General features: G+C 34.6%; 1 protein-coding gene across 1 annotated transcript in view; it reads right to left on the reverse strand.

Annotated features, from left to right (window-relative positions):
- Positions 1-262: 262 nt before the first annotated feature.
- LOC136042189 (protein big brother-like) overlaps positions 263-26,642 on the reverse strand; it is a 76,448-nt gene continuing 50,068 nt past the window's right edge. The window contains exons 4-6 of the mRNA XM_065727120.1: positions 16,413-16,529; positions 9,622-9,762; positions 263-503 (exon numbers count right to left, since the gene is read on the reverse strand). Of these exons, the coding sequence (XP_065583192.1) occupies positions 459-503; positions 9,622-9,762; positions 16,413-16,529 (303 nt within the window). The 3' untranslated portion in view covers positions 263-458. The remainder of the gene's footprint in view (positions 504-9,621; positions 9,763-16,412; positions 16,530-26,642) is intronic.

A 26,642-nucleotide genomic window follows, 5' to 3' on the forward strand; every position in this document is an offset into this window, starting at 1 on the left:
TCTTTAATACCTCGCTCTTTACGCTAAAGTTTAACTTTCTGTCCAATTCTTTAAGAACGATTTCTGAAACATAAAGACCGTTTAATTAGGAAAAGTAGTTTTTTTTTAAAGTTCTAAAAAATTTTTGCCTAAAGAGCGAGGTATTGACGAGGGGACGAGCCCTCTCATATGGGGAGTAATTTCTGTTCTTTTTAAGTGTAAATTTTTCAAAGGATTTTTATACGATGACTGCTTGAAATAATAAGATTTTCGGAGAAAAGTCTAATGAAAGAAAACAGTTTATTTTAACATACAATATAATCAAAACAGAGAAACACGACACTCTTTTTTACGACAGAAACGACAATAACTTATTCACTTCGTGCTTGTCCTCCCATCGTGCGGCTGACTAGTTCGCCCACTTGCAAACTATAATGGCTTCAAAACGGCATACGTATGTAGGAAGCGGAGGAAACAGTTCAGTGGGCTAAATGATGTGCCATTTCATGCATCTTCTTACGTGCCTGGAAGAGATAAAAACAATGAGCTTGGTGGCATGCATAAAAAAGGACCAAACTTCTGAAAATGACCAAGTGACAAACCTAGCAAGCGAATTTCGGCTGACATCACAGATAAAAAGCAAAATTCACTAAACTCTTCCCAAAATATTCTTGAGAAATAAAAGCTCTTTTGAACGCTTATGTAAAAAGAAATCTTATATATGTACTCTGAACGGTATACTTTTCAAACATAAGACATTTATCTAATAAAATAAAACCTTACTGTGCAAAAACAAATTTTCAATTTCTGTTTTGTTTTTGGTTTCATTTATTTATTGATGGTTATTTGCGGCAGTTTTACGCTGGGAAGATTATTTGATTTTATTTCTGCTAATTTTGGTTTAATGGACCTCTTTACTTTTCTTTGATAAATTTGTTTTATGGAAAGTTTTTTTTTAAATTGATTCTATTTAAACGGCTATACTTTTTCAGGAGCCGTTCTTAAGAATGGTGAAAAAAAGTCATGCTTTAACGTATAGATCAAGTTGTTATAGAAAAGAAGCTTCCCTCATATATGGAATAATTTAATGTTTCTCCTTACTTTCGGTTGAAAAAAACTAAAAAAATCATCTAATTTCTAATTATTTTTCAAATAATGCCTTGAAATCTCGCTCCCCCTCTGTGGAAAATTCTCTAACTCCGGAAACAACCTTCCGTGGAGTTCCTCTTACACAAAACCTCCCCTCCCCTGGATAATTCCATCCTCACTAAAGATTCCCCCTTTCAATTTGATTTCCAATTAAATCAGGCTCCTCCAAAGTTTATACGACCATCTCTTCCTTAAGGACCCTTATGTGCCCGGGGAATAAGTCACAACACTTGTTCCTGGCCTCTCGGAGCAGTGTCAACCTTGGAGTTTTTTGTTATCTGATCTTTGGCCCATTTTCAACAAAATAGTTATCTCAAAATTTTTATTTAATGCGTTTGAAGAAATGGGGGTCAGGGGAAGGGATTAGTTGCCCTCTGATTACATTTGATCTTAGAAAGGGCATAGAGCTTCTGAATTTCAATCGAACAGACCCCTTCCAAAGTTTATACGATCCACCTTTCCATATGAAATGTATGTGGGAAAAAATAGTAGGAAATTGAAGCCTTAAGGACTTTAATATAGGCAACTCTATAGAGTTGCCTATATAGTCCAAAGATCATATAACAATGAATTCCTGGCCGACACTACCCCCTAAAGCCTCGGGGTTACGACTGTAAGCTATCACCCGAGGGCATATAAAGTTTTTTGGAAGGACAGTCATGTAAACTTTGGAGAAGGCTCATTTGATTGGAAATTGAAGGTTCTAGTTCCCTTTTTAAGAGTCAAAAGGGATTAGAGGGCAAGTAGCCCCCCCTCTGCTCTTTTTCCCCCAAATGCATCTGACCGAAATTTTGCGATAGCCATTTTGTTCAAAATTGTCAAAAGAGCATAAAACAATCTCTCCGGGGTTGAACCAGTCCCCCAGAGCCCAGGGACAAGAGTTGTAAATTATAAACGGGTGTATGTATGGTTCTTGTTGAAAGAGTGGTCGTGATGACCGGAGGGCAAATATACCCCCATGCCCTCTTTTCCCAAAATGTATCTAATTTATACTTTGAGATAGCCATTTCGTTCAAAATAGTCTTAATGTTAAATAACTATGGATCCAGGCTATAAGTTATCATAGTTGCCCATGGTTAAGATATAATTTTTTTATGGAAGGGGTGGTCGTATAAACTTTACAGGGTGCTCATTCGATTGGAATTCTAAAGTTTTAGTGTCCTTCTAAATAGTCGAAAGTGATCGGAGCGTAACCAGCCCCCTTACTCCCTTTCCCCCCAAATTCTTCAGTAAAAGTTTTGAGATAAACATTTTGTTCAAAACAGTCCAAAGGCCAAATAACTGTGGTTCTGGGGCTGAGACGCCTCCAGGCCCCACAACAAGGGCTACAACTTATGCAAGATTCTTATTGTTACTTTGATACTTTGATTTACAGACTTATAGGGCAACGTTAATTTATAGGGCAAGGGATGTAAGTTATGCCAGTTGCTTATTGCTAGTTTGGTAATTTAATACTTTTTTTTTTACTTGGATACTTTATTACTTTAATACTAGTTTTGATAAGTTTGATGAAACTTTGATGTTGAAAAAAAAAAATCTGAAATGAGGTATGTTAACAAACTTGAAACTTAGATTAGCATTTCTTCGGCTGATCTAGCACTCCGGCTTATTTTAAACGTAGGATCAGCAGAAGTAAATTCCTGTAATAATTCAAACCCAAAATGACTTTCAAGAATAAATGAAACCCAGAACGAACAAAAATTAAACAATTATCATAGCAAACAAAAATACGATAGGTACTAACACGAATTGATAAATAAATCTTAAAACGAGTAAAACAAAGTGAATATGCAAATCAAGCTCAAAACAAACAAAAAATCACTACAAACAAAAAATTGGCTACTACCACCATAAATCTATATATAATCTATATATAAATCTATATATTAATAATAAATTATAATCATAAATTCTAGGCCTAGTGCTTCATTGAAAAACTTTTTTTCAGAAAGTTTTTTTTTACATTAATACGTAGAAAGAATCAGCTTTTTCCTGTGGATTAAATAAAAACATAAGTTTTTCCACCAGTAAGGAGCGACGATAAAACTTAAAACGAACAGAAATTACTCCATATATAAAAGGGGCTTTTCCCACCTAAACGCCCCGCTCTTTACGCTAAAGTTAGACTTCCTCTCAACTCTACTTTTTAAAACAGTAAAAAACTTTAGCGTAAAAAGCTGGGCGTTGAGGAGGGAACAGCCCCTTTCATATACGGAGTAATTTCTGTTCGTTTTAAGTTTTAATATCGCTCCTTATTTTAAGAAAAAAACACGTTTTTTATTTAATTTCTGAACGTTTCTAAATTAATATATGTTTTGATTTTGGCTCTTTGCACATGAATAATTAAAACAAAATTTGCATATTAACTTTTTTTTGGGCTAAATGACTTTCTCATAGTTTTGATCGGACGACTTTGAGAAAAAAAGGAGCGGGGGAGGAGGCTTAGTTGCCCTCCAATTTTTTGGTTGCTTAAAAAGGCAACTGGAGTTTTAATTTTTGACGAACGTTTTTATTAGTAAAAAATATACGTAACTTATCAATTAACTTGCGTAACGAACTTCTATATACGTATATTTTTATTACTTATATGAGGGGGTTCGCCCCCTCGTCAATACCTCGCTCTTTAAAATAAAGCTTAAAGTTTGTTTCAGATCCTTAAGAATGAGCCCTGAATCTCAAAGGCTGTAGAATAAATAGTTGAAATTAACAAGGCGTAAAGAGCAAGGTATTAGGAGGAGGTGAATCCCTCAGACGGATAACAATTTCTGTTCGTTTTAAGTTTTAATGCTGCTCCTTACTTTCAGTTGGAGAAACTTTTTCAACTTTATTTTTTCATTGTTTTTTTTTTAAATGATGCTAGAAAATCCAGCGCCCCCTTCATGGAAATTCTCTTCCCCCATGACACATTTCTTAATGGAAATATCTCCCCACGTAATCACATCTCCTCCCCTCACCCCCCCCCACCCCAGCCAAAAAATCCCCCTGAAAGTGTCTGTACACTTCCCAATAACCATTACTAAATGTATACATTGGTCAAAGTTTGTGACTTGAAGCCCCTCTCACGGGGACTGTGGGTAAGTAAGTCGTCCCCAAAAACATAGTTATTACGTTTTTGACTATGCTGAATAAAATAGCTATCTCAGAATTTTGAATCGGTGACTTAGGGGAAAACGAGCGTGGGAGGGGGCCTAGATGCTCCCCAATTTTTTGGTCACTTAAAAAGAGCACTAGAACTTTTAATTTCCATTAGAATGAGCCCTCTCGCAACATACTAGGACCACTGGGTCGATAAGATCACCCCTGGGAAAAAACAAATAAACACGCATCCGTTAACTGTCTTCTGGCAAAAAATACAAAATTTTACATTTTTGTAGATAGGAGCTAGAAACTTCTACAGTAAGGTTCTCTGATTCGCTAAATTTGATGTTGTGAGTTTCGTTAAGATTCTATGATAATTCAGGGGTGTTTCCCCCTGGGCAAATATTATCAAGCTCGTAACTTTTGATGGGTAAGACTAAACTTGATGAAACTGATATATTTAAAATCAGTATTAAATATTGATAGATTATAATTGATCGAAAGAAATCAATTTTTTCGATGCAACTACTGGTATCAAAATTCCGGTGTTTTAGAATTTCGGTTACTATTGAGCCGGGTCCTTACTACATTCTTACTACAGTTCGTTACCATGAACTGTTTGAAAAACTCTAAGCTATGTGTACACATAAGCTTATCATAAGCATTATAGATACGGTAAAAAGTATTTTGATGTCACAAGCTCCATTTTTAACTATTTTTACAATTGAAGAAGGGGATAGAACGCAAAGTACTACCACTATCTCTGAATTTTTGGGCTTTCCAAGGATTTCCCAAAAGAAAATAGGGTCTCCCAAAATCTCCCTTGAGGAAATTTGTCGAATATCTGAAAAATTTAGGGACATAGATCCACCGGGCATTATATCTCCTTATACATTGCTTGTAGAGCTAGTTAAAAAATGGAGCACTTGATGTCAAATTATTTTTTACTGTATTTTTGATGCCTAAAATAATTGTTTTTGTACAAATAATTGATTGGTGTTTGCCAGAAAAAGATATTTCTGGTCGTCTTTTGACTGATTAAATAAAAAAAGTGTTTTTTTTTTTTTTTCAGCTGGAAGTAAGGAACAACATTTAAACAGAAATTATTGAACAGAAGTTATTTTGTTTATTAAGGGATTTGCCTCCTCCTCAATACGTTGCTCTTCATGCTAAAGTTTTTATATCTAAAATATTGCTATTCTAATTAAACGCCCGTTGTTTTAAGGAGCCGTTCTTAAGAAATTGGGCCAAACGTTCAAAATTTCACGTAAAGAGTAAGGTATATGAAAGTATGCTAAGAAGAAGTTTTTAATTATAATTGTTCACAAGAAATTTTTCGGTGGTACTTTTAGGCGAGGATGAAAGTGTCCTTGAGGAATTTCCTGGGGAGGGGAATCATTTTACTAAAGAGGAACTTCACTTGGAGGAATTTTCCGTGGGGAAAGAAATTTTCCGTTGAAGGGAGCAGGATTTCTCGGCATTATTTGGAAAAAATTGAACATTAAATAAAAAACAAGTTTTTTCAAGTGAAAGTGATGAGCAGCATTAAAAATTAAAACAAACATAAATTTGTTCGTATATGAAAGGGGCTACCCTCCTCAAAACCCACTTTTTACGCTAAAGTTTGGCTTTACGCTAAAGTTTGTCCTAATTCTTTAAGAACGACTTCTGAAACATGAGGGTGGTTTAATTAAAATAAGTCACTCATTTTTGAAGTTCTAAATAACTTTAGTGTAAAGAGTAAGGTATTGAGGAGGGGGAAACCCCTGTCGTATGCGGAACAATTTCTGCTTGCTTTAAGTTTTAATGTTTCTCCTTACTTTCACTTGAAAAAAACTGTTTTTTTTTTGTTCAATTCAAAATTTAAAACCCGTAAAAGATAGCTTATATGATTTTCCCACCCCTCTCCAATTCCCCAAAGGGGGAGAGCAGCACCACCTGATTTGCTCAGAACTTAATACATTGCTGCAAACTAAAAGGATTACGCTGGTTGAATTATACGCTCGATTTTTTTTGGATTATATAGCTCTTTTATTTTTCTTAAATATTTTCAAAAGAAAAATAATATGTTTTTGTATTTTTGAAAATAAGTGTCATGTATTTTTTATAGTTTCATTTAATAGAAAATAAATAAATAATAAACCAAATGTTGATCATTCCAGATTTTGAAAAATAGCACTTTTTTTGTATCGTCATTAAAAAAAGAAAATAGAAAAAAACTGTGTTGGCTCCCCACTAAATTTCCAAAAATTGAGGCAATATTTGAAATACTGCACGATATCGCTTACAAACCGTCTACCTTTTTTGTTCATCTTCAAAATGACGTATTTGTGAACAAAGTGTGAATGACAGTAAGTCAAAAATGACATATTTGTGAACATTTGTAAAAAAATGACATATTTGTGAACATTTTTGTTCTTATCACATATGATGTGTGCATGCAAGGACCAAATTATGATTGTCGTCTTTTGATTATAAACCTTTATGAACTTCATTTTTTCCTAAAAGATATAGATTTGTATTTACATTTTTTTCATTTCGGAAATGTATCTCCTGGGAGGTCAATTCTATCCAAATGCATCCGCTGAGAAAGAAGTGCCCCATTTCAATCGGAGAGTTTAATCGGATAAAGCTGGCAATTTTATGCCGATTATCCCCCTTATGGGATCAAGGGGTGAACTAACTGATTAAGTTTCTATACGGCATTGTTGTTCAAAAAGATTATTTCATACATTGACATCTTTATACTGAGCAGTTATCAAAAGGGGTATCCCGCTTATTGTCGCTGAAGGGGGTAAGTCACGAAATTATTTATTTTTCGTTTGTTAGACATGCATTATTTAGCACTAATAATTAGTGACTATAATGATGACTATACTCTGATAGTCAGAAGATTATTTTATGACGGTGCTGATGACATCTATGATCTTTTTGCACCATGTAACATGGTGTTGCACCATATAACATGATGTTCAAGGTAATAATTATTACGGTTATCGTCACAGTGATGAGATGATGTTCCTGAAGAAATAAATGATTGAGTTTCTCTACATTGAGTTTCTTAAACTACAATCCAAATTCTTGTATCTACGAGGATCAGTTGCGTGAATTGTGGGGGTACATAGGCCCGCTATTTTCTAGTCTTTCCCTCTAGATGTTGAACAACGACTTTTTTGGGGTGTTCTCTTTGAAAAATGTCCATTTTTGGTGTTTTTACTGAAAAAATTGAAAAACGATAAGTTTGCCCCCCTACCTATATTTTTAAAATCCACTTGTCCACTCCTTAGATCTGAAACTTACATTTACCCCCTCCCTATTTCCTAAAAAAAACGACTCATGAATTGCCGAACTTTTTTTTGTGTGTGATTGCGATCGTTGATTTCCGCTATTTTTGACTTTTTTTCAAATGATAATACAAAACAGCATTTTCCTAAGCCTGGAGGGCAGAAATTACCTTCCCTGCCCCCAAATTGGTGTCCCTGGCTGTAAGCATCCCAAATAAATTGTTCGTAACTCTGAAATGAAAATTTGATAGGTTACACACCTTTGTTATGGGCAATCTTTTAACCGGGTACGAACATCCCACAATTTTATTAAAAATAGTTGGATAAGTTAAGTCAGCACGAGACTTTAAAATAATTTTCTTAACTTCTAATACAACGATCTCTTTATTAGATTCTTTATAATTATGATTGACTCTGTATCCATGGATTACACCCTTGCAATCCCCATAACTGAACTATGCATAGGCTAAACTCCTTTGTCATTCTTGCAACTGCAATGTGTACAAATGGGCGTCAATTCACAAAAATGTAGGGAGGGGCAGCCAGGATAGTCCAAAATATAGGGGAAGATGGTATTTTAAAAATGAAAACGTCACAAAAATACTTTTTTAAAAACTGAAGAGGGGGTGATCCCTACAACTTGCGTCGACTCTGCAGCAGCTGGGATTGAACCCCGAGCCCTTAGAAGTCCAATGTGCCACCACAGACTGAAATAATGTAAAAAACAAAATTCAGTCTCTTTTGATTTTCATCAATGATTGGGAATGTTTAGATTTATTATAATACCTTCCCTATTGTGTTTATCCCTCTCGTCTCATTACACTTCTATTATCTATATCTCCTGGATGAAATCACTTACAAATGAAAAATAATTCCTGACAAAAATACCGTTTCTTAGCAAGATTTCCCCACCTGGAATGTTTCATACTGACCCAGTTGAAGACCTTTAAGCATAATCTTTATACCATAGTGGTTCTCAACTTTTTTTGCATAAATAGAATCGACAGTTTAGTTGCATTCGCAAGGCTTTGCTAACTAAACTTGTCTGTATGAATTAAAAAAAAAAATAATAAAAATAAAAATTTTAAATGAATTTGTATAGTCTTTCCTTTTTGGCAGAAGTTTTGGCACTTCGACACTTTTTTTTCGAAATTCCTCTTATCACGAAGATGTACGTCCTAGCACATTTTCATGCTTAATTTTAAAACATTTCCATAATTTTTCAACTATCCTAAGTTGTTGCTAATTTCGTTTTTTTTTGCATAACACGGAATTTTAGGTAAATTTCTAAAAAATAAAATAATGTATGGTAACTATGAGAAATTGGGAAATTCCGATTTCATTTTTAAATTCAGTATAAAAAGTTTTACATGAAGAGCACTGCCAAGTCCCTAGAGACAAAAACCCTGCCATTAGCAAAAAAAAGAATAAATAAAAACACCATAAAATATCCTAAAACGTATGCTTTAAAGATTATTATGGGAAAAACAATTGCACGTAAAAAAATTATAATCTTGGCTACTAATTAAGAAAAAAAAAAGAATGCATGAAAAAGAAAACCAAATTACGAATAACTTCGTGAAAAAACATTTAAAATTATTGTACTAAAAACAAGATGTATGTGACGGAAATATTTGGCTTTATTTTATGAAATGAGACAAAAATGACTATCAAAGCCACGAACCATTTTATAAGATGCAGAAAAATTGTCAAATTGCTGATTAGTGCAGTAAAAATAGGAGTGCCAATTCATAGAAATGTAAAGAAGATGGTGGAGGGGGTGCAATTTTTCTTGAATGGAGGTGCAACAGGGTTTTTTTTAGTGGGATTACCGAAAAAAGGTTTTTCAATCATAATAGAAAAAATAAATATTTCCAAAATAGAGGGGAAAGGGAGGGGTGAAAAATTCAAAGGGGGCAGGCAATTGCCTCCTATACATAAATCTAGTATTCTTTAGGGGGGGGTATATATATATATATATGTATATATATATATATATATATATATATATATATATATATATATATATATATATATATATATATATATATATATATTGTAAGTGACTATTGAATGTCTTTTATGATTCAACACAGAAATTTATGAAAATAAAAAGCATATCTAAACTTACATCCATTTCAGCATGAGGATCTCCTCTATCTCCAAGAATATGCCCATGATGTGCTGCTCGAAAGGCTCTCTGTTCTTCCTCGAATTCTCTTAATCTCTGATTAAATCTTTCTACTTGGTCTCGTCGATATGTGTCTTCGACCTATTTGGGAAATTCGGGCAAAATTAATTTCTTTTAGGCTTGATTCCTTAGGAATGATACATCACAAGCAACGTTTTCAAAATCGAAGCAATTGAAAAAAAAGATGCTAAGTTTAAATTGTAGGTGAATCCTGTTTTTTTTTTCTTTGGACTAGAATTCCTTGTAAGCCCCCACTTCAACTACTTTATACCGTTTTACCAGCTAAATGCTCGATCCATTGATTTGGTCAGATCATCCACCTGCAGAAAACATCACATCTTCATCACAGTATCAGTTCTGATGCTAGTTTTGATACTTTAATGAAAGTTGGATGTTGAAAAAAAATCTTTTTCTGAAATAAAGAGTTTTTTTAAACTTGAAACTACTTTACCATTCAACTACTTTATACCATTTTACATGCTAAATGCTCGATCCAAAATGTGACTTACATTGGTTAGACCATCCACCTGCACAAAACATTGCATCTTCGTCATAGTATCACCAAGCAGGGGCCAGGGGGAGGATAGCTTCGTGAGAAATAATAATTTATCTTTTAGTTATAAAAAGAATTGAAATCAAGAACCACTCCCATTAAAATCTTGGTAAAAACCAAACCACTGATTCTCCCCACCCCCTTTGGAAAAGTTTCCTCGTGGCTGTCTTGCTGAACCACATTTTCTTATTTTCTCTGTCTTGCTACCAATCCTTTCTCCGCCTCCTACCCTGTCAAATGGATTCGGATCATAAAGCAATACAAATTGAAATACCAAACGACTTAGAAAAAATAAATATCAAGGACACTTTTCGCTCTGTGGTTTAGAAAGTCGATTAATTTGGCAGGCTAGCCAGATCGTAAGAATTCACAAGAAATGAATTTTTGCACTCAGGGGAAAGCTGTTGCAGCAATGATATCATTTCTGTAAAACCTGGGAAAGAGAGAGTTTTGAAGCAATTTGAATTCGGTTGTAGAAAACGAACCTGGATACCTATACTTTGATTTTATTAGATTTTTTTCTACCACTACTCGTGTTCGTTAAAGGGTGTTCGTGCGCAGGTTCAGATATAATCAATCAAACAGTTCGTGGTAACGAACTGTAGTAAGGAGCGACCCGGTTTTGATGCTAAAAGACACATCAAAAGAATTGGATTTTCATGGTGATTTTAAATATATAAATTTCATCAAATTTAGTCTTTGTCATCAAAAGTTACGAGCCTGAGAAAATTTGCCTTATTTTGTAAAATAGGGGGAAAAAACCCCCTAAAAGTCACAGAATCTTAACGAAAATCACACCATTGCATTCAGCGTGTCAGAGAACTCTACAGCGAAAATTTCAAGCTCCTATCTACAAAAATGTGGAATTTCGTATTTTTTTGCCAGAAGACAGATCACGGTGCGGGTTTATTTGTTTTTTTGTTTGTTTTTTTTCCCCAGGGGTCATCGTATCGACCAAGTGGTCCTAGAATATCGCAAGAGGGCTCATTCTAACGGAAATGAAAAGTTCTAGTGCCCTTTTTAAGTGACCAAAAAAATTGGAGGACACCTAGGCCCCCTCCAACGCTCATTTTTTCCCAAAGTCAACGGATCAAAATTTTGAGATAGCCATTTTGTTCTGCATAGTCGAAAACCATAATAACTATGTCTTTGGGAATGGCTTACCCCCCACAGTCCCTGGGGGAGAGACTGAAAGTTACAAACTTTGACCAATTTTAACATACATTAATGGTTATTGGGAAGCGTACAGACGTTTTCAGGGGGATTTTTATGGTTTGGGGGTGGGGTTGAGGGGAGGGGGCTATGTGGGAGGATCTTCCCTTGGCGGGATATGTCATGGGGGAAGAGAAATTCAATGAAAAGGGCGCGGAATTTTCTATCATTACTATAAAAAAAACAATGAAAAAATAAACATGAAAAAGTTTTTTTAATTGAAAATAAGGAGTAGCATTAAAACATAAAACGAACAGAGATCACTACGCATATGAGGGGTTCTAAAAATACTTTAGCATAAAGAGCGAGGTATTTAGGAGAAGATAAATACCTCGCTCTTTATGCTAAAATATTTTTGGAAATTTAAACTACTTATTCTATGAGACAAATTATGAGACTATTTATTCTTAAAGAATTGTGACAAAATTTGAGATTTAGTGTAAAGAGCGAGGTATTAACGATGGGACAAACCCCCTCATATACATAATAAAAATATAACAATATAAAAGTTTGTTACGTAAGTTAATTCTTAAGTTACGTATAATTTTACTAATAAAAACGTTCGTTAAAAACTAAAAGTTCTAGTTGCCTTTTTAAGTAACCGAAAAATTGGAGCGCAACTAGGACTCCTTCCCCACCCCTTATTTCTCAAAATCGTCTGATCAGAACTAAGAGAAAGTCATTTAGCCAAAAAAAGAATTAATATGCAAATTTCATTTTAATAATTTATGTGCGAAGGGCCAAAATCAAACATGCATTAATTCAAAAACGTTCGGAAATTAAATAAAAAAAATGGTTTTTTAACTGAAAGTAAGGAGCGACATAAAAACTTAAAACGAACAGAAATTACTCCGTATATGAAATGGGTTGTCCCCTCCGCAATCTCTCGCTCTTTACGCTAAAGTTTGTCTCTTTGCCACAATTCTACTTTTTAAAACAATTGAAAACTTTAGCGTAAAGAGCGAGGAATTGCGGAGGGGACAACCCATTTCATATACGGAGTAATTTGCATTCGATGATTGTTTTGAGGAATTTGCAGATGTGCATTCAAATGCCAGTTTTACAACATGCGAGATGAATGCAATGGCAAAAGCAGCTTCCTGATTGGTAGAACTCTATATCCTATACATCGAGTTTTAGACCCCAGAACTGGATACTTTACACAGCCAAACACAAATTCAATGTGTAAGCGAGAGCTGCCTGGACATTTAGTTGGACACACATCAAGGCACTGAAGTCAAGTAAACATTGATGTGAAAGCTGTTTGTCGACGAAGATACTAATCAATCGTGGATAATTCAAACTCTGTTAAGTTAAACAGTGTTCACATGTGTGTCTAGTTACACTCCAGTTCTAGAGGTATTTCAATCCAGACATCAATATACAGGCAATTCCCCTTCATATGTAACATTTGCTGTTTGGCTGCAACAAGCTCAGCATCGTCTGAAGTCTACAATTCGACCTAAAAATTCAGATTCAACAAGCAAGAAAGCTTGTTTTGGCAGGTATTTATCATTTGTGTTTAAGATTGGTGTTTACATGTGTCTGAGGCTGAAATTCAATGCCTAAGCAATCGTATAGCCAGATATGCATGTCCAGACATGGAAGTCTTACTGGACCTGCTTTTAAACATTTGTTGAACTTTTATGTCAGGAGATTCAAATTGTGCTAATCAGGAACCTTCTTTTTTCGCTACATTTATCATCTGCTCTCAAGACAGCCGTTCAGCAGTCTGACTGTTGTATGTCTGACTGGAATTCTAGGGTCTACAGAGTAATTGGACTACAAGTCTAGAGCTGTTTCCATCAAGACATAAATACCCAGAAAGTTCCCTTTTATATATAGTTTGGTGCTTGGCTGCAGCAAGCTTAGTATTTAGTTTTAAAATCTAGAACTCTGTGCACCTAGAATTTCCAATTCGACCAATTAAAAAAGTCGTTTTGGCAGTACATTTGTTATTTACGTTTTGGATTGGCGGCCACATACATATCTGGCAGGAATTTCATATCAAACAGTTCGTGGTAACGAACTGTAGTAGGGAGCGACCCGGCTCAATAGTAACCAAAACTCTAAAAAATGGAATTTTTATACCAATAGCTACATCAAAAGAATCGCATTTAATGCTGATTTTAAATATAGAAGTCTCATCAAGTTTAGTCTTACCCATCAAAAGTTACGAGCCTGAATAAATTTGCCTTCTTTTAGAAAATAGGGGGAACACCCCCTAAAAGTCATAAAATCTTAACGAAAATCACACCATCAGATTCAGCGTATCAGAGAACCCTATTATAGAAGTTTCAAGCTCCTATCTACAAAAATGTGGAATTTTGTATTTTTGCCAGAAGGCAGATCACGGATGCGTGTTTATTTGTTTGTTTGTTTGTTGTTTTTTTTCCCAGGGGTGATCGTATTGACCCAGTGGCCCTAGAATGTTGCAAGAGGGCTCATTCTAACGGAAATGGAAAGTTCTAGTCCCCTTTTTAAGTGACCAAAAAATTGGGGAGCATCTAGGCCCCCTCCCACGCTAATTATGTTCCCGAAGTCAACGGATCGAAATTATGAGATAGTCATTTTATTCAGCGTAGTCTAAAAACCTTTTAACCATGTCTTTGGGGACGACTTACTCCCCCACAGTCCCCGTGAGAGGGGCTACAACTTACAAACTTTGACCAGTTCTTACATATAGTAATGGTTATTGGGAAGTGTACAGACGTTTTCAGGGGAATATTTTGGTTGGGGGAGGGGTTGAGAAGAGGGGGATATGTAGGGGGAACTTTCCATCGAGGAATTTGTCATGGGGGAAGAAAATTTCCATGTAGGGAGTGCAGGATTTTCTAGCATTATTTAAAAAACACAATGAAAAAATAAATATGAAAAAGTTTTTTCAACTGGAAGTAAGGAGCAGCATTAAAACTTAATACGAACAGAAATTGTTACGCATATAAGGGGCTCACTTCTTCCTAATACCTCGCTCTTTACGCTAAAGTATTTTTAGTAATTTCAACTATTTATTCTACGGCTTTAGTGATTCAGTGGTCATTCTTAATGAATTGGGACAAAATTTAAGCTTTAGTGTAAAGAGCGAGGTACTGACGTGGGGGTGAGCCCCTATATATATGTAATAAAAACACAAGAATACAAAAGTCCGTTACATAAGTTAATTTATAAGTTACGTATATCTTTTGCTAATAAAAACATTCGTAAAAAATTAAAAGTTCTAGTTGCTTTTTTAAGTAACCAAAAAATCGGAGGGCAACTAGGCTTCCTCCCTCGCTCCTTTTTTTCTCAAAATGATTCGATCAAAACTATGAATCATTATTAAAAATAATGATAAAGCCATTTAGCCAAAAAATAAATATGCAAATTTCGTTTTAATTATTCCTCTACGGAGAGCCAAAATCAAAACATGCATTGATTCAAAAACGTTCAAACGATAAATAATGCGTTCAAACGATAAAAAACAATAAACAGCGAGAAAAAAATTCAAACTAACAAAAGACAACATGGACTAATTAACCAGTATCAATGTGGAAAAAAGGCTGCAGAGGACCGTAAAAGTGAATAAAGTTGATGGTCTTTTTACACAAATCAGCACTGGAAGACCGAATCCAAGAAGGCATATCTAGTAAACCAAATCGAGCAATTATTTTTCTGTTTCAGGGCCATCTAGGAGGCCGGAGGAGGAATTTGCAATATCTAAAATAAGCGGCACGTAGAGTATGGCGATCTTTCTTACGAAACAAATTTGTTTAATCAGGCCGTGCCTGATTAAAACAAAAGCACAGGAGTGCAATAAGCGTTATAAATCATTTACAAACACAAACCGTTGCGGTTGTAACGGCTTTTGTTTGGGGATATTTTTCCGTAAGCGACACGTAGGTTTTTCACGGCTTGATTCACTTTCAGCGTAAAGAGCAGGGCGTGGATGAGGAAGCAGCCCCTTTCGTATACATAGTAATTTCTGTTCGTTTTAAGTTTTAATGTCGCTCCTTACTTTCAGTTCAAAAAACTTGTTTTTTCCTATTTAATCTAAACAAGTGATTGACTAGATATGCATGTTCAGGCATGGAAGTCTTGCTGGACCTACATTTGAACGCTATTTTACTTAGAGTGGCGTTTTCATACAGGTGTAGTTACAAATTAATATCTTAAAAACTTGTCTAGCTAGATAGACTCTAGAACTAGACTCTAGAATTGAGTGCTTATTTACTTTAACGGTTTAATATTACATATAACGTTAAATATGTTAAATAACGTTTAACGTTAACATTAAACGTTATAACGTTAAATAAAAAAATTATTTTACGTCTTAACGTTAAATAAAATATATTGATAATAATAATAATAATAATAATAATAATAATAATAATAATAATAATAATAACAATAACAATAACAATAATAATAATAATAATAATAATAATAATAATAATAATAATATTTTATCTATTATCCACTGCTCAAAACAATGTGAGGATAGTGGAGTAAAAAGAGAGAAAACAAAATAAATATCATAAAAGAAAAAAACACAAGAGAAGAAAGCAACACATAAGTACAATAAAATATTGCAGTAAAAACTTAATAATTTTGAAAGAACCAGAAGAATTTTGTCAGATGGACTAAGATGGTTCCAGGGGGGCGGGGCTAAAATGTTTTCATTTCGACGTCTTTGGTATTCTTAGGATTCTTCTGTCATCTCTCAAAACAAGAAGCATTGGCAGCATGTGCTATGCTTCCCCAAATAACGCTTTTTGCAATTTGGTTGCAATTAAATTAACAGCGGTTATCTCAGATTCGATAGTAAAAGCGTAAATTGGAACCTATTAAAAAAAGTTAAACAAAAATTCAGTAATTTGTTAAAAAATTGTTTCAACCAATCTTAAATTCTATGCAACAGATAAATTCTGAATGTAAAATAGGGTGCTTGTGACCAAGTCTAAAAAAGGATTTCGTCTGTAAAGCTCACCTTAGCCGAATCTTCATCAAACTCTAAGCATCCTACGCCATCTAGTCTATCCTGATCGATCCATCCACGCCATCGAACACAAACTCCGTTCAAAATGAAACGTGATCGGAAATGAACCTAAAACATAGTTTCTTTTTAAGTTGATATATTTTAGTTAATACTGTAGTTGATACAATTAGTCTCACGGATATTGGGGCTGGGGATGGGGAAGAAAGGGACGGTGCATGCAAAATAATTTCCCGATTTTACGATTCCCCCCTAATTTGTCTACATATACACATAGATTGCTTGCTATTTTGTATTTTCCACCAATTTATCTCCTTTTAAAAATGGAACCTTGCGTTTTTTTTTAGAAACTACTCTCTTGGCAAAAAATGTTTTTTTTTCGCCTAGCTCGAATATTATTTTAGAATAATCAAAATTGTTTTTCCGGCAAACAACTGTTCACCTAATCCGTTTGCAGAGGAAAAGAAATCTATTTATGTTAAGGTTACTATTGGAAAAAAAATCGAAAAAACAACAAAATATCCCTCTCGAATCTTTAAAATACATTTTTCAATGAATAACATTCATTGAAACCACATAAACAAGCTATTATTCAGTGGGCCGTACATAATCAATGGTTAGCACGATAGACTTGAATTCCCCTGTCCATGAGGACCGAGGTTTGAATTCTGGTGCCACTGGTTATTTGATTTGAAACGGGGGTCAGTTGTGTGACACTACAAGTTCCGTTCAAATGAGCCCTCTAGCGATATTCTAGGATCGCAGGATCGATACGATCACCCCTGGAAATAAAATTCATGCATCCGTGATCTATCTTCAAGTAAAAAATACAAATTTCCACATTTTTGCAGATAGGAGCTTGAAACCTCTACTGTAGGGTTTTCTGATACGCTGATGGTGTGATTTTCATTAAGGTTCTATCACCTATAGTGTTGTTTCCCCCTTTTTTCGGAAATAAGGCAATTTTCTTAGACTCGTAACTTTTGATGGGTAAGACTAAATTTGTTGATACTTGTTGATACTTATATATCTGAAATCAGCATAAAAATCTGATCTTTTTAATGTGTTGATTGGTATTAAAATCCCATTTTTTAGAGTTTTGGTTACTATTGAGGTGGGTTGCTCCTTACTTACAGTTCCTTATCACGAACTATTTGATATGTGCTTGGTCGTCCTTTTGTTTGCTAAAATTTTTCTGTCAGTGTTTAAAGGTCTTTTTTCCAATAAGACCTAGAATAGTTTTACAGGGACCATTTTTTCCCAATATATCTTATTTTTTATTCTTTTATATATTAATATAATTGGCATGAACTTTCTAATATGTACCATTCGGTTCAGCTTACTTTTAATATCACGATACAGGCTCGTGCACGGGGTATTTTTTGCTGAAGGGTGTGTGTGTGTGTGCTAAATCTAGAAATAGAAGATACGGGCAAAATATGTGATAAATATTGGAAATTATGAGGGAAACTGGGAATAATCCGGAGTGGAAGAAGGGGGTTTCGCTCTTCCTACGAGCGCAATTATTTTGGTATCAATCATTCCAGAAGAGGCTAATGTATTTAACACGCATTTCAACCGTTTGATTATCCTGCATTTACCAGCTAAACTTTCCTCCATGCATAGCATTTAGTTCAGCTTCTTTTTTAATACGATGTTCCGAGCAGGTATGTGGGATATTTTTTGTTCGGGGGGGGGGGGGTAAATTTCTTAGGGCAGCGGTCTAAAAACAATGGAAAAAGGAAATCTGCTAGCCAAATTCATGTTCTTGCGGAGACAACAACAAACATCTAGAGATTTTTTTTTGGGGGGGAGGGCTTTCCTACATTCGGACTTATGTTATATCAATCAATCCAGAACTATTAAAATGTGTTAAATAAGTACTTGGATACTTCAGGGGCTACCTAGATGAAACCTAACAAAAAGGCAAGCAACAAATTGAGTCGATTAGAGAGATTACCAGTCAAGCGAAGTAATCATAGCACAGTGTCTTGTCGTTTCAAATCACTGAATTCCATACCCGAATGGACCACCCATTATACTGGTACGTGTGCCATCACTATTTTACACTCATCTGAACTTGAACAGATGCTTTTAAAAAGTCTCCTGCGTGTCTCGCAGCATGATCTTTTGTGTCTTTCTCATTAAGAAGATGCATCCTTAGCTGAAGTTCAATGTTCCGTATTATGAGTTCCCTTGTTCGAGTGAGGGATTTGAATTTACAAATTTGTCGCTCCGTTTTTCCGAAATGATCAAGAAAATGAAAGCAATTCACACTTGAAAAAGAATTTAGAGCAATAATAACTCTTATTTTCGCATTTCAGTTGGATCCTTTAAATCTTTTCACAATTTGTAAAAAAGAAAGGAAGAAAGAAATTCATGTATTAGGAAGAAAGAAGTAGTCGTATCTTACAGTTATATCCTCTAAGCTACATCTCCTAGAACTTCAATCATTTTATCCATATCCTAAATTCCATATCTCTTGTTATTAATGTTAAAAGTAAAAGTCACCATTTAGTAGTGTCTAGGGTTAATTTAAGGCTGAAATGTTAGAAGGGTGACTACCTCTCGGGAAGTTTAGATGTTGGTAGACTCCAGGATGAGAATTTGAGATAAACTTTCCAGGAACAGTTGAATGCTAAATTAGAGATTTTAAAAACAGTGGATGTAGAAGATAGGTGGAATAATTATAGGAAAACAATTTGTGAAGTTGCCGATGGTGTTTTAAGGAACAAAGTTAGGAGCGCAGCTAGGAATATTGGCGAAAAATTTTCTGTTTAATAGAAAGGAAAATGGGTGTTATAATACAGTCCTGTATTATACAGGATTATACTGTATTATACTTCCAAATACAGTCCTGTAATCACATTGCATGAAACTAAAGATTCTTGACTGAAAGAGTACAAGTAAAACTAAATGGACTCTAAACCCTCTAATGTTGATATGCGTGTACTGGTAAGTGTGTAGCCGCCGAATCTTGCTGAGCTAAGGGTTCGCATGGGAGGAGATAGAAGAAGAGTGTCTTTCCTATAAATTATTCATTTATTCTAAAATGTCTATATACATGGTTTGAAAATAATCACAAAAGAAGAAATTTAGAGAAGCACTGCACTAGTGGAACTGCCTTAAACGCTTCGAAAATCTGTATATAAAATGATTCCCAAGGTTCTTAGAAACACGTTTTACTATATTGAAATTGTCCGATTTCTACTTTCTGGCATTATAAACTTAATTTTAAAATTGTCCGAGTTCTGCTTTCCAGTATTATAAATCTAGCTTTTCTGATTCCCATTTCCAAAGGACAAAGCATCATAAATGACACAAACCCAAAGAATGATATAATATCATTCATTAATATCATTAATGATATATATAGAACCCTAAGTGTCCCACTTAGGGTTCTATAACCTAATATACATTGCAAGGTAACATTAACCCAAATTGCATCAAAATTAGGTAGCATGTTTCCTATTCCAAGACGTACATTCACAAATTTATAGCAGATAGAAGTTACATAAAGCGAATAGAATACAAAATCCTATAACGCTTTCTTACTTTTTGGGAGAGATTGAGCACTTCACTGAAAACACAGAAGACAAATTAATCGGTTTTCTGACATTCAATCGTTTAGGTCAAATCCAAAGCCAATGTCTTCATATATTTAAAAAAGTATCGGTCATTCATTTTCATCTCCTTCCGATATCTTTCGACGCTAAATCGTTCCGGCAGATTTATAGAAAATAAATATATTCTCACTAACATTCAAATTGTATTTTTTCGGCATGAGTTTTGTTTGAGAAAAATTATAAATATAAAAATTTAAATATTTGAATTCAGAAAATTGAAAAAAAACTAACAGTTGAAATATACTCGATTGCCGTGTCTCTCCTAATTTTCTGCTCTTTAAATGACTTTTGTTGAATTTTCCAAAGTTTGAGCAAAATATTTGAATTCTTCAATTACAAGTCAGAATTGTTGGCTTCATATTTTATGTTTCCAGTAAAGCGAGCGCTCTGCTACGTATGCAAGAAAATTTTTAGCAGTGAAAGTCTATTTATAACCCTTGATCTTGTCTATGAATTCAAATAAAAAAAAAGAAACCACTAGTTTTTTTCAAATGAAAGTAAGGAGCAACAATAAAGCTCAAAATGAACAGAAATTATCCCGTATATGAAGGGGTTACCGCTCTCCTCAATACGTCGCTCTTAACTCTGAAGTTGTTATCATTTGAGAAAATTTCTAATCTAATTAAAAGTCCCCTGCGTTTTAGAGACCGTCCTTAAAAAAATGGGACAAACAGTCAAATTTTAGCGTAAGAGTAAGGTATTAAGGAGAGGGCATTATGAAATTCTGGCAAATTCCCCAGTGTAAAATTTTCTCTGAAAAGTTCACCCCCTCCTGAAACCTCCTCACGCAAAATTCTCCCCGCGGAAAATCCCCACAGCAGAAATTTCATTCCCCACCAAGAAATGTCTGTATACTTCCCAGTAACAAATACAATTCGTAAGCAATAGATAAATTTCTTGACTTACAGACCTCTCCCCAGGGTTTGTTGAGAGTCCTTTTACCCCCGGTGGCGTAGTTGCTGGACCTTTTCTCTGAACAAAATAACTATCTCAAAATTTTGATGACGACTTTGAGGAAAAAAGGGGGATGGGGGAGGGGCTGGTTGACCTTCAATCATTTTGATCACTTATAAAGTGCATTAGAACTTTTAATTCACGTGCGAATGAGCCCTTCATTGATATTCTAGGACTATTGGTTTGATGCGATCACCCCTGAGGGAGAACGAAAATGACAAAAAAACACGCATTCGTGATCGTTCTTCTGACAAAAAATACAAAATTCCAGATTTTGCAGATGGGAGCTTGAAACCTTTACAGTGGTGTTCCCTGTTGCGCTGAATCTGATGATACAGTTTTTATTAATTTTTTTTTGACTTGTAGGGGTGTTTCCTTCCTTTTTTAAAAATAAGGTAAAGTTTCTACGGCTCGTAGCTTTTCATGGGTAATACTAAAATGAACGAATCTTATATAATTGGAATTAGCATAATAAGCTGATTCGTTTGATTTGTGTTTATATTGAAACTCCATTTTTAGAGTCTCAGTTACTAGTGAGCCATTATCACGAACTGTTTGATAAGCTCATTTAAATTTTTTTAAGAAGTTGAACTTTAGCGTAAAGAGCAAGTTATTGAGGAGGGCAAAATTCCAAATCATATACATAATAATTTATGGTCGTTTTAAGTTTTAAAGCTGTTCCTTACTTTCACTTGAAAAAAACTTAAAAATTTATTTCTGATTTTTTTTTAAATAGTGCTGGGAAACTAGTTCATGGAAAATTCAATTCCTCCGTAAAAAATTCTTCTAGGAAAGCATCCTCCCGCACAACCCTCCCAGAGCCTCCCGCGGAAAATCCCCCCTCCCTGAAAAATGTTTATGTATACTCCCAAATAACCAAGGATAAATGTAAGGAATGGGCAAAGTTCATAGCTGGCAGCACTTCCAACGGGGATTTTGGGAGTGAAGTCATGCTCAAAGACATAGTTATTAGATTGTGGTCACTTAATATTTTGGTCACTTAAAAAAGGCTCTAGAACTTTTTATTTCTGACCAAACGAGCCCTCTCTCGATCTTCTACTGTCACTAATTCAATACGAACCCCCTGGCGAAAACAAACGTGATGTTTCTTGTGGCAAAAAAAAATGCAAAATTCCACATTTTTGTTCATAGGAGCGTGAAACCTCTACATTAGGGTCCTCTGGAATGCTGAATCTCATGGTGTGGTTTTCATTAAGATCACTTGATGCTTTGGGGTTGTTTCTCCCCCTTTCAAAAATTGTGCAAATTTTCTCAGGCTCGTAACTTTTGATCGGCAACATTAAATTTGATGAATTTCAAATATTTGAAATAAACATCAAAATTTGATTCATTTAACGGGTCTACTGTTGTCAAGACTCTATATCTTAGAGTTTCGGTTACTATTGAGCCACAACGCTCCTTACTTACAGTTTGCTACCGCGAACTATTTGATTAGTGACGCTTTGTAACTACAAGGGTTCTTGCGTCAACCCTAGGGAAGCTGGGATCGGGCCCCATCGCCGTATTATTCACTTCTTCTGCAATTGAGGAGTAGATCTTATTTGGAAAATATAATGTTTAGACTCTATCCTAACATATAATAAATCTTCTATATCCAGTACTAACTACCTTTCCATTTATTTTAAGTATTATCAAAATATTAATGATGAAAATGAAGAAAAATAATACTAAAATGTGTCCTAAAGCTCAGAAATTCAAATATTTCATGCCTTAAGTTTAATTTGAAGGTGACACCAGGCGTGTACTAGTTTTAAATTTTAAGGTGCGTTATTTTTTTCAGGGGTCTCTTGTAATAAAAGAAATGCCGGGATGGAGGAGGCAACAACAAAGAAGAATATTTTAAAATTTGAATAAGAAGAACAAAGAAATCAAAGAAAATTTCGATTTTAGGGATGGGGTTACGGTCCCATGGCCCTTGCCCTATGTACTTCCCTCTGTGACAAGATTCTATGGGCTTGCCGGTAAGATTTGACTCGTATCGTTACCCTTAATTCCCATACACTGCGTTTTGTAGAATACTGGAGCTAAGGGCGCATCCAGGATTTTGTTCGGTGGGTCAGGGGTTAAGAAAAAAATAAAAGGTACATCAACAATTTTTTATACGTATTTTCGGTACTTGTTAATTACTCAGAACGCACTCAAGCTCTTAATCTGAATGTAGGATCTGAGAAAACAGATTTCATAGCCACAAAGATAAGTGACGGGTAACAGAATGTATTAAACTTCCATAATACGGGCTATATATTTGCACATCAGGGGGGGGGAACTGAAAAATAGCGGGTCTGCATGAGAAATGTGTTAGTTACAATTATTCTGCATATTGTGAAATAAGAATTTTTTTCTAACTTCACGCTGTCCAAATACTTTACCCTTACCCCCCCTAAACTGTAAGTAAATGGCATATTAACTGCTAGTTACATAAACTGCTAAGCAATAGTTTTTGTTCGTATTGATTTTCAACTTAGCTCTTTACTTCCATAAGAATAACTTCGTCTTTTTTTTAATGAACTTATAACAGGTAGTTGTTTTTGTTTCCACCAAAAGCTGGTGGGTATAGCAAAAAAGGCATAAGACGGAAAGAAATTTCCAGGGGGTCCTAGGTCCTTACGTTATGAAGAAGAAGAAGACTTTTACTCACTCTATAAGAGGTAGGGAGCATGAGCCGCGCAAAGGAGGTGCTGTCAAAGGTCAAAAGGGAAAAAAATACAACCAAAAATGTGTTAAGAGAGCAATATGTAGACTACTATAAAACAGAATGAAGCCACAATATTTTTTAAAGATATATTTTTTTTCTTTTTAGAGGTTTTCAGGAATAATATTCCTGCAAAATGCTTCAGTACTGTATTTTTAGTCACATGTGAAATTTGAAACAAAGGCCACGGATATGAGGCAGATTATCCAACAGAAAACTATAGAAACATCCTTTTTTAAGGTAATTGGAAATTTTAGCTTTTAGACGTTTAAAACTGATAGACCTTTTTCTACTTTTTTCTTTGTTTGATCGATTCGTAGGCTGAAACATGCAAGCTAAAATTGTGATGAATTTTTTTTTTTATTTTTGTACGTATCTGCGTGAATGATAGTGAAAACTATTAATTGCACAAACTGTACAGAATTATCCTGTACCCCAGCCAATAATAGAATAATATTTCTCTCAAAATACTAAAAAAAGTAATTTTTTACATCATCAGAAATTTTTAAATCTGGAGATACTTCCGGATTTTTTTAGAAGTTCAGTTCATGAGCATGACGCAAGAAGATGTGATAACTTGGTTGTAAATATTCAAAATAGTATTCAAAATAGTATAAGATCTGATTTTAACTTGAAGCATCTTCGCCCTTCTGTATGGAATTCACTTTCTGTGAGTGTTAGAGAGGCTGAGCACCTCCTACAGTTTAAAAAAGATTAAAAGAGTGTTTGCTTGGGGAATTAGTTTATTTATTTATTCTTTGGGGGGATTGCAGTGGGTTATAGGGCTGAAGGGAGGAGTGGCTTGAAGGGGTTGGGGTGGATAGATTTGTATTTGGATGAGGGTTGTTACCCTGGGCGTGTTTGAGAGAAAGTGATTTCCTTTTTTCTTTTTTTCATTATTATTTTAATTATTATAGGATGCTTCTAGGAACATTTATGTAGTTTTTTGTTATTATTATTAATTTAGGATGTCTTTAGGAATGTTTACGTAGTTAATCGCTACGCGTTACCAAAATTTTAATTTTTCCCTAGCTTAGTGATTTATATCTATAATAGTTTATATTTCATTTATTATGTGAATAAAAGTAAAAAAAAGTCAAAGATATACTGTAAGTTGTCCTCTACACTATTTTCCATCCTTAGAGCCTTGCGGGGTACCCTGTTAGTCTATATATATGCATGTATATATATATATATATATATATATATATATATATATATATATATATATATATATATATATATATATATATATATATATATATATATGAAGTTAATGAATCGATAGATATCCAGATCAAAAACCGCATTTAAAACCTTGTTTTAAATTTCACTGGTTGACGTTTTGGCGTAAAGTTACATGAAAAACCCTTTTAAAAATACGTCTCGTGCCTTCTATATTGATAATTATGTGAATGAAATATCACAACGGTAGCAGAAGCTGAAAGGGTTGACACATTGGATTCAATTTGTGAATTACCGTGAAAGATTGCAACAAAGACTCGGCGGGGTGCACCAGCCGTGTTAAATCTTGACACGGAATTTTGAAATTTAGGAGTCATGTGTAAAATTTAGTAAAGGGGCATGTAACTTATTTGAAATTCATAGAATTTTTTCCTATTTTAACAAAGTCAGGCAGGTGAAATATGACTGAAATGTGTCAGGATTTTTATTATGAAACGCGTGCTGTTACTAGTTTCAAATGAGTATGATTTAATTTGTGGCATTTAGATTCAGAAGGGGTGACTCCCTGGAAAAATTATGATTTCAAGACGCATGAAAGTCTTGATAGTTATATTTTTGGAGTCCTTGACAAATTTTTTGATTTTCGTTTAGATTCAGCGACCTGATGCCGGGTCTATATCCAGGATTTTTTTTTTTCGATAAAGGGGAGAGGTACCAAAAGAATTTTTGTTCTAGGAGACCAAAAGATTTTTTCGGGGGAGGGGGGGCTAAAAGATTTTTCTACCTTTCTTTTTAAGACCAATCTAAGATTGAAATAAAATTGTTTGGCTCTTCTAGGAGAAACAACGAGAGAGAGAGAGAGAGAAGAGAGAGAGAGAGAGAGAGAGAGAGAGAGAGAGAGAAAGAGAGAGAGAGAGAGGGGGGGGGGAGAAAGAGAGCAAGCAGGCAAATTTTGTATGTAAATTTTCTAATGTAATAACTGTGTTAATTCAAAAGGCCCCGTTACAATGTCATTAGAGTCGAGACTAAAATTCCTCTTCAATAACTAAACCCAACGATTTGTTGTTACTTTTTGTAGTCTGGTACCTTCTTTATGCCTTTCAAGATACTTTTTTCTTCTTTTTTCTAAAACAACGTAGTCTTTTTTTCTAAAACCTGTTCTCGTTTTCTTACTTACAGAAATAGTTGAAAGGTCAAGCGAATCATATCAGTTATATTTGGCTGTGAACATAGGTTATCTGTGGTTGTGAACCCTTCGATGTTGGAAAAAATTTAAAAATAAAACGGGAAAAATGCCCAAGTAATTTTTCTGTTGTTCATTTCTTCTATGAAGAAGCGCTAGTAATATTCAGTGATGTTCATAGCACCTCCTGATTCAAAGCAACCGAGATAGTTTCATATTGACTTCATTTAAAAACCATCATCATTAAAACGGTAAATGCAAACGGAACTGTATGGCGTAAATATCAAGATGACTTTTTCCTGCATGCTACACGCAACGTTAGAGGCACATGCCCCCATACCCCAAGTGCAACTATTAACAACAAGACTCATAAAATAGCGGAAGTCTTGTGCCCAAATAAGACTAATTATGGGTCGTTGAGGAGTCCTGATTACGCAAAATTGCCTTCCTGCCTTCATTACAATATTCAAAACCACAGAAGTTAATAGAGCATCGTGTGAATTTATCGCTAAGTAGTTTGGGTGTCTGCTATTGAATAAGCTAGTGTTTGGTGTGAAAATACT

Source organism: Artemia franciscana, unplaced genomic scaffold (assembly GCF_032884065.1).
Source record: "Artemia franciscana unplaced genomic scaffold, ASM3288406v1 PGA_scaffold_74, whole genome shotgun sequence".
Lineage (NCBI taxonomy): Eukaryota > Metazoa > Arthropoda > Branchiopoda > Anostraca > Artemiidae > Artemia > Artemia franciscana.